Source organism: Vombatus ursinus, unplaced genomic scaffold, assembly GCF_900497805.2.
Source record: "Vombatus ursinus unplaced genomic scaffold, bare-nosed wombat genome assembly UNPS02014258.1, whole genome shotgun sequence".
Lineage (NCBI taxonomy): Eukaryota > Metazoa > Chordata > Mammalia > Diprotodontia > Vombatidae > Vombatus > Vombatus ursinus.
In genome coordinates, this window is record NW_020954036.1 from 689 (window position 1) to 13,693 (window position 13,005).

The following is a 13,005-nucleotide window of genomic DNA, read 5'->3' on the forward strand; positions in this document are numbered from 1 at the left end:
ACTAAAGGTAATTTTCACAATTATCATGGCTACTTACTGAATTTTTTTCTCTATTTTTCAGAAAAATGCTAGCAAATAAGAGAAAGCACTGGCTAGTACTAAGCTCTCCTTTTCAAAATAATTTATGAAAAGGATAAAAAAAAATCCCAAGATGCTGTCTTGGTACAGTATCTAATAAACAATATTCTATCAGTGTGTTTTAAAATAAGTTTATTTTATAGCACTCCAAATGATTAAGAAGGCCCACTATTTTTGACTCAGGCTTGATTAAGAACTCACTTTCACACTAAAACATTAAAATTTAGTATATTTCACCTTTCATAAACCATGTACTTTTTTTGAATGTAGATTGAAGGTGGGTTTATCCAAGGCATGGGATTGTATACAACTGAAGAACTGAAATATTCCCCAGAAGGTGTTCTTTACTCTAGGGGCCCAGAAGATTATAAAATCCCTATAGTCACTGAAATCCCAGAAGAGTTCTATGTCACCTTTGTGCGTTCCCAAAACCCAATAGCCATCTACTCATCCAAGGTAAGGATACTCACTAAGAATTTCATTCTGTTTTTCACAATTATCATCCAAAAAAGGAAAGCAGAAAAATCATAGGTCTTGATCCATTTAACAAGCTGTGAGATGTTACTGGGTCCTTTGAACTCAGACTCAATCTGCAAAATAGACTGTGGAGTAGCTCTGAAAAGTTTTTTTTCCCCTGACTTTAACATTCTATGCTTTTACTATTCTAAGGTTAGTGCATAATTATGTCTTTAAAATTCTGCTGCAAAGATTGCATTTTTCATTGCATCATTTTTTTCTGGTGTTTTTGAGGAGGAGGGTTAATATCTTTTACACTTCTACAAAAGGTGGAATGAGAGTGATAAGCTGCCCTGACATTCTGTCTAGTGGCCTGGCATCTTAATATGTACAGTATAACACTTCATAGATTTATTGGATCTGCTTTATGAAGATTGTCCTTGTTGTTTAGAGGTGAAATGGAATTCTTACCATTTAGCAGATTCTCAGTAGTTGTTAGTGAGACAGAATGTGTGCCAGAAATAAATGAAGAATGCCCTTTTGATTCCTTCCTCCTCTCCTGTTAGGGACTAGGGGAAGCTGGAATGTTCATGGGATCATCTGTGTTTTTTGCTATTACTGATGCTGTGGCTGCAGCACGCAGGGAGAGAGGACTGACAGAGCCCTTCACTTTGAATAGCCCAGCAACTCCAGAGATGATTAGAATGGCATGTGTGGATCAGTTTACTGAACAGGTACGGAGGGTTGGGAGGGATTAATTGTTCTTTGATAAATTCCATGGGTTTTCAGAACCTTGGTCTTTCTCATTTATTAATTAGATTTAAGCATGTCGAATTACACCACAGATCAGATTTCCCAAATTGTACTGAAAATTTTTTATTTTCATCTTTTTTCCCCAGTGTTGACTTCGATTCACACCAACCAAAAGAGCCAAACAAAACTCAATAAATAGTACTTTAGTTGTCTCAAACTCAGACCTGAGTTTGCTCAGTGGAGATAATGCTGGTAGTTTTATTTTTCTTTTAGTCTTTCTTTACAATTTAGATGCTTGGGTAGAGACACAGATTTCTCACAAAAGTATATCATGAGAGATGTTCCATATACAAAGGAGACTCAGACCATTCCATGTGGGTTTTCTTCCTCCCTAAAACAACTGTGCCCCTCAACATGCTGCTATGGCAGTCTTCCTAGCTTTGCTGCTCCCAGTCCCCCTGGACTCAGCCCTTCTAGCTGCTGGACTGTTGTGCACTCTTTGTAGTGTCCCTACCTCTTTCTCAGAACACAAGGACTGATTGGGCCTTAATTATTTCTATGGTATTTGTGGGTTCAATGAATAGCTAGATTGGCTATTCATATGTCTTGGCATTTATACCCTTATGAAATGCAAAAAAAAATCTTCTACCTGTTCCCTTGGTAAGCTTCTAACTCAGTGACTCAGTCAGACTACTCTAACCTCCCCTCTGGTTACCACTTTTGAAGAAACAAACCCAAATAGGAAGGGAACCAGATCTCACAGCTCTACGTGTGGTTTTCCCAATTTTTACTACTTCACACATTTATTACTTCACAAATTTTATTACTTCACAGACAGAAAGGGTATTCACCTAAGCAATGCCACCAAAAAAGTTTGTCTTACCAAAAGAGAAATTTGGCTACCTACTGTGCTTATCCATCGATATGTACATCTGTGACAGTACATACGTATGCCTGATTTGGAGAGAGGAACAGAGAAAGAGAGATAAACAGAGAGATAGAATGAAAGAAACGGAATGGAAGAAAATAAGAGAGAGAGAGAGACAGAGACAGGGAGAGAGACACAGAGAGACAGAGAGATAGAAAGAGAGACAGAAATAGAGACAGAGAGAGAAGGAGGAAGAGTGATAAAAAGACAGAAAAAGAAAGAAGAGAGAAGATGGAGTGCTGTGCTAAAGTCTGGGAATACAAAGATAAATAAACAAAACAGCTCTCAACAATAAATAGCTTACATTTTAAAGGGGAAGGCAACACAGAAAGGAACTGGAAAGTGGGAAGGGAGAAAGTATGTTTACAAGAGCAAAGACTTTTCTAAATACTCAGAAGTCCTATCTTTTATTTTATTTTTTTTCTTTATGGTAATATTTATTTAATTTTTTTGTTTTCAACCTTTTACTTCCACAAGATTTTGAGTTCCAAATTTTCACCCCATCTCACCCCTCCCCCCACCCCAAGATGGCATGCATTCTGAATACCCCTTCCCCTAGTCTGCCTTCCCTTCAGTCTCTCCCCCACTTCTTTTATCCCTTTCCCCTTCAATTTTCCTGTAGAGCAGGATGGATTTCTATACCCCATTTCCTGTATTTCTTATTTCCCAGTTGCATGCAAAAACATTTTTTTTAAACATGTGTTTTTAAAACTTTAGGTTCCAAATTTTCTCCCTCCCTCCCTCCCCACCCATCATTATTGATAAGGCAAGCAACTAAATATAGGTTATATAGGTGCAGTTATGCAAAACACTTCCATAGTAGACATGCTGTGAAAAACTAACTCTATTTCCCTTAATCCTATCCTGCCCACCCATTTATTCTATTCGTTCTTTTGACTGTGTCCCTCCTCAGAAGTATTTGCTTTTGATTACTCCCTTTCCCAATCTGCCCTCCTCTCTATCATTCCCCTACTCTCTTATCTCCTTCATCCCCTATTTTCCTGTAGGGTAAGACAGATTTTCACACCCAATTGATTGTATATGTTATTCCCTCCTTAAGTCAAATCCTAGGAGGATAAGATTCACTCATTCCCTCTCACCTTCCCCTGTTTCCCCTCCACTGTAAGAGCCTTTTCTTTTCTGTTTTTTTTTTTGTGGGATAATTTACCCCATTATACCTTTCCCTTTCTCCTTCTCCTAGTATATTCCTCTCTCACCTCTTAATTTTATCCTCCAGATATCACCCCTTCATTTTCAACTCATCCTGTGCCTTCTATCTATCTATCTATATCTATATATATGTACATGTAATTTTTTTCTCCAACTACCTTAATACTGACAAAGGTCTCATGAGTTACAAATATCATCTTTCCATGTAGCAATGTAAACAGTTCAACCTCAATAAGCCTCTTATGATTTTCTCTTTCCTGTTTACCTCTTCATGTTCCACTAGAGTCTTGTATTTGAAAATCAAGTTTTCTATTCAACTCTGGTCTTTTCATCAAGAATACTTGAAAGTCCTCTATTTCACTGAATGACCATTTTTCCCCTGAAGGATTATACTCAGTTTTGCTGGGTAGGTGATTCTTGGTTGTAATCCTATCTCCTTTGCCCTGCAGAATATTATATTCCATGCCCTGTGGTGCGTTAATGTAGAAGCAGCTAAATCTTGTGTTATCCTGATGGTGTTTCCACAATACTTGAATTGTTTCTTTCTGCTGCTTGTAATATTTTCTCCTTCACCTGGGAGCTCTGGAATTTGGTGACAATATTCCTAGGAGTTTTCCTTTGGGGATCTCTTTCAGGTGGTGACTGGTGGGTTCTTTCAATTTCAATTTTGCTCTCTGGTTCTAAAATATCAGGGCAGTTTTCCTGGATAATTTCTTGAAAGATGATGTCTAGTCTCTTTTTTGATCATGGATTTTAGATAGTCCAATAATTTTTAAATTGTCTCTCCTGGATCTATTTTCCAGGTCAGTTGTTTTGCCAATGAGATATTTCACATTGTTTTCTAATTTTTCATTCTTTTGGATTTGTTTTACAGTGTCTTGATTTCTCATAAAGTCACTAGCTTCCAATTGCTCTGTTCTAATTTTTAAGGAAGTATTTTCTTCAGTAATCCTTTGGACTTCCTTTTCCATTTGGCCAATTTTGCTTTTTAGGGCATTCCTCTCCTCATTGGCTTTTTGGACCTCTTTTGCCATTTTGTTTAGGCTATTTTTTAAGTTGTTATTTTCTTCAGTATTTTTTTGGTGGTCTCCTTTAACAAGCTGTTGACTTGTTTTTCATGATTTTCTTGCATCACTCTCAGTTTTTCCTCTACTTGTCTCACTTGCTTATCAAAATCCCTTTTGAGCTCTTTCAAGGCCTGAGACTGATTCATATTTTTCTTGGAGGCTTTGGATGTAGGAGCTTTGGTTTTGTTGTCTTCTTCTGGTTGTATGTTTTGATCTTCTTTGTCACCAAAGTAAGATTCTATAGTCTGACTCTTTTTGCACTGCTTGCTCATGATCCTGGCCAATTACTTGAGTTTTAAACTCTTTGTTAAGGTAAAAGTCTGCTTCCAATGTGAAGAGTGTACTGTGCCAAGCTTCGGGGGTTTGTACAGCTATTTTCAGAGGTACTTCTAGGGACCTGAAAATTTTCAGTTCTTCCAAGGTACTATGATAAGGAGTGGGGTGTTTACTCTCCACAGCCACAACAAGCTTCACCATACCAGTGTTACTCCTAGCCCCAGGACCGCTCCTCAGAACTGTGACCCAGATCCAAGCATGGGCAATGCAAGAGATTCCTGCCCAGCAATCCCCCTCTGATCACCCACTGGAATCTCCCTCCGTCTGTGGGCCAGAAGCTCAGGAAACAGTCGCTGCTTCAGGTCGCATTCGAGACTTGCGGCTGAGACCTAGCTCCTCTCTCACCGCAGTCACAGACTTTTCCCACTGACCTTCCATGTTGTCTTTGGCATTCCTGGGTTGAGAAGTCTGGAAACCACCACAGCTGTCCATGATACAGGCCTGTGAAGCCTGCTCCAGGGTTGCTGTGGCCTGCGCACCCACACCAAACTGAGCTCCTCTCCTCGCCTGGCACAATACACCTTTCCAATCAACCATCCAGGCTGTCTTTGGCTGGAAATTTGTTTCACTCTGTCTTTTTGTGTGTTTTGCTGCTTTAGAATTTGTTTAGAGCCATTTTTTTAGGTATTTGGAGGGCTTTGGGAGAGAGCTCAAGACAGTCACTGCTTTCCCTCTGCCATCTTGGCTCCACCTCCCCAGTCTTATCTTTTAATACCACTATTCTGTCATGCTTGCATGCCTGTGAAACATGGCACGTATAAATCTCCAAGGAATTGAAAATCAATATGGCAGTGGAGTGGCCTAGGTTGATGTGAGCAGGCTGCAACATATGACCAATGAAGAGTTTTGAAGAACAGACGTAAAAGATATCATTGGGGAAATATGCGATAGGAAGAGAAAATGAGCTGGCCATGTGAGAAGGGAGAAAAAGGGGAGGTGGACAGCCCTAATATTCTACTGGTTTTTCTTGATGTCAGGAGAATGTGAGGAAGGACACCCAGTACACTGAATGGATCCTCTGTGGTGAACCCATAGGAAGACATGAATAAGAGTTCCACAAAATGGGCAAGAATGAATGGGTTTTAATTGATTTGAAAAATTAATCTTATGCTCTTATTTTCCTTTTGACCTTCCTTTCAGATTCCCAGAGATGACTCTTCAACTTTCAAGCCTTGGTCCATCCATGTTTCCTAAAATGTGAAAGAATAGAAAAGGGTAATATCTAAGATTGATTTTACAATCAAACCAAAATGTACTTTGGCTTCTAAACTTTAAGACTACTCTTAACATTATGCTTAAAATCTCTCATCATTGTGTTTAGGAACAAAAGTCCACTAAAGTCCCAAAAAGAAAAAAAAGAAGCAGTCATGCAAACATTGAGTACACTCCTTGATACTACCCATCTATGTGACATGAACTAGAGAATAAGCACTTGCCTTCTGGCTCCAGTTGATCAGAATTCTTCAACATACAGTCCCTGAAAGCCAAATTCAAAAGACATCAGTAAATGATGAGCTCCAAAGTAGCATCTGCTTGAGTCTCTCATCTTTATAGCAATGCTATCTAGTCTGGGACCACCAGCACCCAGGACTATAAATCAGTATCCCAGTTCCATAGATTCAACCAGATCTATCTGTTTTCTCTTTTTTGCATTCATTGCCTCTCTTATAATTTTGTAATAACCTCCTAATTGACTTTCCCTCATCAAATCTCTCCCCAGCTTTTAATCCTTTCATAAAACTACCTGAATAATCTTTTCTATATACTTGTCTAAACATATCATGCCTTTTCCATTTGAAATCCTCTATTGTCTCCTGAAACCCTGCTACATCCTGAATAAAGTACATATTCTTTCGTCTGACATTCAAAGCTTACCACAAGTGGGTACCTCCCTACACTTCCAATAGCATCTCATATCACTTTCCTCAACACAGCAGTCAAGCTAGGCTATTAAGTTTTCCTTTTATATATTAATTCAATTAAATAATCATTTATTAATACCTACTAAGTACAAATCATTGTATTAGATATTGGGGATATAAAGACAAATATGTAAAAGCACTTGTCCTGAAGGAGTGCACTTTCTATATATGAACACCTACGCGAATATTGTAAGGCTTATATGTCAGGGAGGTCACTGATAGGAATCACCTCCCCATATAAATATTTATGGTAGCACTTTATTTGACAGCAGGGAATTGAAAACAAAGTACATATTTATTGACTGGGGAATAGCTAAACAAATTGGGGTACATGAATATAATGGCACCTTACTGTGTGAAAGAAAATGATAACATGATGAATATAAAGAAACATGGGAAAATCTACAAAGGCTGATGAGAAATGAAGCAAGCAGAGCAAAAAACACACACACACACAAACACACACACATATTCATAATAACAACAATGTAAAGAGGAAGAACAACCACAAAAAATCAATGTTGCAAAATTATAAATTAGTATGACTCTAAATAAGTCATGGGAAATGACACCCCCTCTCCCACATGTTTGTAGAGGTGAGAGGTCCGTGATTGTGGTACATTCACATGTTTTCAGACTTTTTAATATATTGATTAGTTTTGCTGATTTTTTTCCTCCTTTCTCTTCTTTTATCTTAAAATATTGTTGTATGGGATGGCTCTCTGGGAAGGTGCAAGGTGAAAGATGATGGGGTAAATTTGGTGATGTAAAAAAGACAATACAATTTTTTAAAAATTAGTATTTGAAAGTCAGTAGTATTTAAGAATTTTTAGGCTTGTCCTTTTATTGCTGAAGTAAATTCCATTAATAATTCTCTAGACTTCACCACTCTGTTAGATGCCTTCTTACACTGGAAGATGTCTCCATCTCTGTAGCCCTCTTCTTTTGGTGATGAGCTACTGTTAGAACCTGCATTTTGAGGAAATCTCCAGGCCAGTTACCCTTCATGCCCTTCCCAGTTCTGCTTCTGACTCTGGACTTTGCCACCATGTCATTATGGTGATGCCTTCTCCTCCTTCACCTTCCTTTTTTGTATTGTCTTTTCACATTAAAATGTAATTTCTTAAAGGACAAGGATTGTTTTTCTTTTCTTTATATTTGTAATCCCAGCACCTAGCACAGTGCCCGGCACATAGTAAACTCTTAATAAAAATGCTTATTGACTAGGAACAATAAGTTTAAATTGCAAAGAGGAAGATATGAACTCGTCTAAGACTTACTAATAATAAGAGTGGTCTTTAGAAAACATTTTGAAGTAGAAATGGGAACCCAGTATAAGAAATTGTCAAGTAGTAGATGGATGAACACTTATTAGGGATATTTTAGAGGAAAGTCCTATGTGGTCTGTTGAACTCAGTGACTTCCAAGGTTCTCTTGATTCCATGATTCCATATTTTCTGATAAATCAGTTTTCATGTTGGTCATTTGTGGAGTAGAGTGGAGTAGAGTGGTGATGGTGGCTGGTATTTTCTTATAGCTACTTTATTGAAATGACTTTTAAGTATGAGTTAAGAGGAATAGGTATGTGTTATTTTAGGTAAGAGTAGGAAGCTGTTTATGAAATATGGAGAAAATCTTTCCCTTCCCTTTGCTATTATAAATAGCAGTAAGTTTTTTTTGGAATCTCAGTGGTACTAATTCTTGCTCTGAGGGATAATTTTCATTGTGTTTTTAATGAACTCTATAGATATACATAAGACTATAATGTAATAACATTTTACCAATAGAGATTCATTTCTATAGCTCTTATGATCCTGAAACCTAATAAAGTATAAGTCATGATAACTACAGCCCCTAACATGTGTCATGATAACTATAGCCCTAATTAGGTTAGCTCTTTCCTCCACATTACCCTGGTTTTGACCTGAACCTGAATATTGCAGGAATTAGAAAAAAGGAAGTTGAGTGGAAGTAATTAGAAGTATAAAGAAATAAGATTATTGTTAATTGGCAAGGTAAACAGGGTTTAAAAAATCAGGGTTTTGACAATCACATCTGATATTAACACATGAGATAGAGCTCCCTTGACCAGGGAGCTATGCTGGAGAAATGCACAAAGAGTAGAATTTTCTTGGTGGAACACCTCTGTCCCCTCTCTTCATATCTGATTTGGGTTCATTCATAGGTCAGATGTCAGTTTAAGATCTACTGGAGGGTGGGACATTCTGCCAGAAACCAGAGCCAATATGCCTTCAGCTCTTGGTACCTCTGGTCATAGATTTCAGTGAAATGAACTGAACCCTTTCTCACAGATATTTTGAAAATAGAGAACAGGGAGAATTTGTATAAAAAGAATTTGCCTTACTTGATCATTAGTGTTGAACACGTAGGATCAGAAAGAGAGAGATAAAATGGTGCTACATACATGGTACATCTGGAAAAAAATGAAGATGTGAACTTGACTGTTAACATGAAATCTTCTTATCATGAAGATGACTGACCCAATGTAAACAACATACTGCAACTAGTGTTTCTTAATTAAGCTTTTTAAATTTTGATTTCTTGAAGTAAATGAATTCTAGACAATAATGGGAGGACAGTTCTCTTTTTGTTCCATTTGAGGTTGGAAAGTAAATAAGAATGTTAATAGCAAAAGCAAAACAAGATATATATTTTGGAGATTTTCCCCTGAATTTTGGATAGGGGCATAATAAGCCACGAATTTATGAAAATTATATCACAATTAGTTATTTTTTCTTTTTAATTTATGGAATAAAATAAGCAATTCCATAACATAGTATAATAAACATGTTATTACACATGAAACTGCAAATCTATTATGTACAACTTGCTATTCCTTAAAAATAGCTAATTAAGTTATCCTGTCAAATTTCTTTTTTTAACTTTTTTTCTTCCCTCCCCCACCCTAGAGATGGCTACCATTAGACACAAATAGGTATATAATACATATATGTATGTATGTATGTATGTGTATACATACACATTTTAAAATTATAAAATTATATAAAATTTACAATAATTTACATACATATATGTATATATGTAAAATTATATATATACTTCTATTTATCAGTTCTTTCTCTAGGTGCAGATATGGCCTTTCTTCATAAGTCTTTTATAGTTAATTTGGGTAATTATAATAGTCAAAATACCTAATTTGCTCAAACTAATTACTAAATAGTATTTCTGCTACTGTATACAATGTTTTCATGGTTCAGCTCATTTTGCTTTTCGTTATTTTGGACAAGTCTTTCTATGTCTTTCTAAAATCATTGGGTTCATCATTTCTTATAACATGGTAGTATTCTGTCACAATCATATACCACAATTTGTCCAACCATTTCCCAATTGATGGGCATCCCTGCAATTTCCAGTTCTTTGTCACCACAAAGGGAGCTGCTATAAATATGTAAGAACATATAGATTCTTTTCCCTTTTCCCTAATCATCTTTGGAAATAGACCAAGTATTGATATTGCTGGGTCAAAGGATATAGGCATTTTAATAACTCCTTGGGTATAATTCCATATTGCTCCCCAAAATGGTTGGATTAATTCACAATTTCACCAACAATGAGTTAGTGTCCCAATTTTTCCACATCTCCTCCAACATTTGTCACTTTCTGCTTTAATCATTTTAGACAATCTGATAGATATAAAATAATATCTCAAGATTGTTTTAATTTGCATTTCTCTATTCAATAGTGATTTAGAGCATTTCTCATATGGCTATAAATTATTTTGATTTCTTTTTTGGAAAACTGCTTATCCTTTGACCATCAATTGGAGAGTAATGCATATCTTTATATATTTGACAAAGTTATTTATATATTTGAGATGAGATCTTTATCTGAGAAACTGTCTATAAAATCCCCCCTCCCAATTTTTTACTTTCCTTCTCATTTTGGATATATTTGTTTTATTTGTACAAATACTTTTGATTTAATACAATCAAAATAATCTATTTTATACCTAACTTTGCTTTCTATCTTGTTTATTCACAAATCCTTCACCTATTCACAAGTCTGGTAAATAATATGTTCCATGTTCTTCTAATTTTCTTGTAATATCTATCTTTATGTCTAGGTAATTAATCCATTTTGTCCTTATCTTGGTAAATGGTGTAAGGTATTGGTCTCTGCCTAGTTTTGCCATATTGCTTTCCAGTTTTCCCAACAATTTTTACCAAATAATGAATCTTGATCCCTGATCTTAAGTTTTTACACTTGTCAAATACAAAGTTATTATATTTATTGTCTTCCATAAATTGTATGTCTACACTGTTACATTGATCTACTTCTCTATTTCTTAGTCAGAACCACATAGTTTTGATAATTACTGCCTTAAAGTTTAAGATCTGGTACTGCTACACCTCCTTCATTTTCATTTTTTTTTGCACGAGTTCCTTTGATTTTCTTGACATTTTGTTCTCCAAATCAGAATTACCTTACATTTTTAGCATTAGACTGAACCCACAGGAACTTAGATCAAGGTAGAGCTACTTCAACACCCAGGAAAGCTTCCTAAATTTTATTCAATTACAACATTAGCCTTAATATATAACTGATTCTTATTCATCTAAATGTGGGAACAAGAATAAGTGCCATTTCTACTTTAGAGGTGGAATAATTCTCTGCTCAATTATCATTGAACCTCAGGGTTCAACCAATCCTCAGTACTTCATTTTAGCAAGGAGCAATTGGTCAGCTTGTTTCTAGTACTGTCAACAATCTGAAATAGAGATAATAGACAATGGCCTATGGCATAGGTAAATTTTGGAGGGAAGACATGATTTGATGGAAGGCTATCGTGAGGGGTGCATTACATCAGCATGTTCTATTGGGGAAGAACCTTGATGACATACATTGTTGAGAGTTGGGTAGGAGAAGCAGTCAAGTTAGGAAGCAAAATTGGCAAGGAAAAATACAGCTTTCCCAAATTTCCAATTTCATTCACATGTGACATGCTTCCAGAGGAATAAAACATTAGCATGAAGAAGCAGAAAACTTATTTAAGATTTCAGTGACTTTTAATTGTGCTACTTGCACCAGGAGACTCTCCAGTCATTCCTGATTTTCCTCAGTACATCCTTCACATCCTTATTCCTCAGACTATAGATCCAGGGGTTTAGCATGGGGATAACTGTCGTATAGATCACTGAGGACACTTTCTGTTGAGTAATGTTGCTAGTTGATGCAGGCTGACAGTACATAAAAATGATGGAGCCATACAAGAGAGCTACAGATGCCAAGTGGGATCCACAGGTACTGAAAGCTTTGGACCTGCCCTTAGCAGAATGGATCCTGAAGATGCTGGAGAGAATTAAAGCATAAGAGATCAATATAGATATAGTGGTTACCAATGAGTTGATCACAACCAGAAGCATCACCAAAAGCTCATTGATGTAGATGCTAGAGCAGGAGAGGTTCAAAAGGGGAGGAATGTCACAAAAATAATGACTAATAATATTGTTTCCACAGAAGGACAGTTTGGCTAGACCACTTGTATGAGTAATGGCTCCAAAGATCCCCATAGTATACACTCCTATCACTAACAGGAAGCAGATATTCTGGGACATGACACTGTTATAGATTAAGGGGCTACAGATGGCGACATAACGATCATAGGCCATGGCTGTCAACATGTAGCAGTCAGCAATACCAAAAGTACAGAAGAAAAAGAACTGAGTCAAGCACCCTGAGTAAGAGATAATGTTCTTCTCTGACACAAAGCTCACCAACATTTTGGGGGTAATGACAGAGGAATAGCAAAGATCAATAAAGGACAAGTTACTAAGAAAATAGTACATGGGGGTATGAAGCTGAGAACTGATCCTGATAAGTAGGAGTAAACCCACATTCCCCATCATGGAGATAATGTATATTTGTAGGAAGAGTAAGAAGAGAGGGAGTTGCAGTTCTGGCTGGTCTGTTAATCCCATAAGGATAAAGTCTGTCACCATGGAATGATTCCCTGTATCCATTGTCCTTTGAAATTTCAGGTGGGAATCTGTGGAGATGGGGGAAAATAGTGTTATTAGACAAAGATGACTATTTCCCAAAGTCTGCTGACCTGAGATCTCATGAATGATATATTTTTACCTCAACAGCAGCAGTAGACACAAATACCCACATGTATTCATAAACTAGTAATATAAACCTAGATTGTAGCATTTAAGTCTAAAATTTGAAAACAGTTTAAATATCCTATAATCTAATCACTTCAAACACAATAAATTCTGTCTATAATAAAAACAAGTTTGATGAAATAAAGAGC

General features: G+C 36.5%; 1 protein-coding gene across 1 annotated transcript; it reads right to left on the bottom strand.

Annotated features, from left to right (window-relative positions):
• Positions 1 to 1,696: 1,696 nt before the first annotated feature.
• Positions 1,697 to 12,712, bottom strand: LOC114042093 (olfactory receptor 8D1-like). Its single transcript, XM_027860784.1, has 3 exons — positions 11,825 to 12,712; positions 5,037 to 5,117; positions 1,697 to 1,807 (listed from the first exon to the last, which is right to left on the bottom strand). Exons 1-3 carry the CDS (start codon positions 12,710 to 12,712, stop codon positions 1,697 to 1,699), a joined length of 1,080 nt encoding a protein of 359 aa, XP_027716585.1.
• Between the last annotated feature and the right edge of the window lie 293 nt (positions 12,713 to 13,005).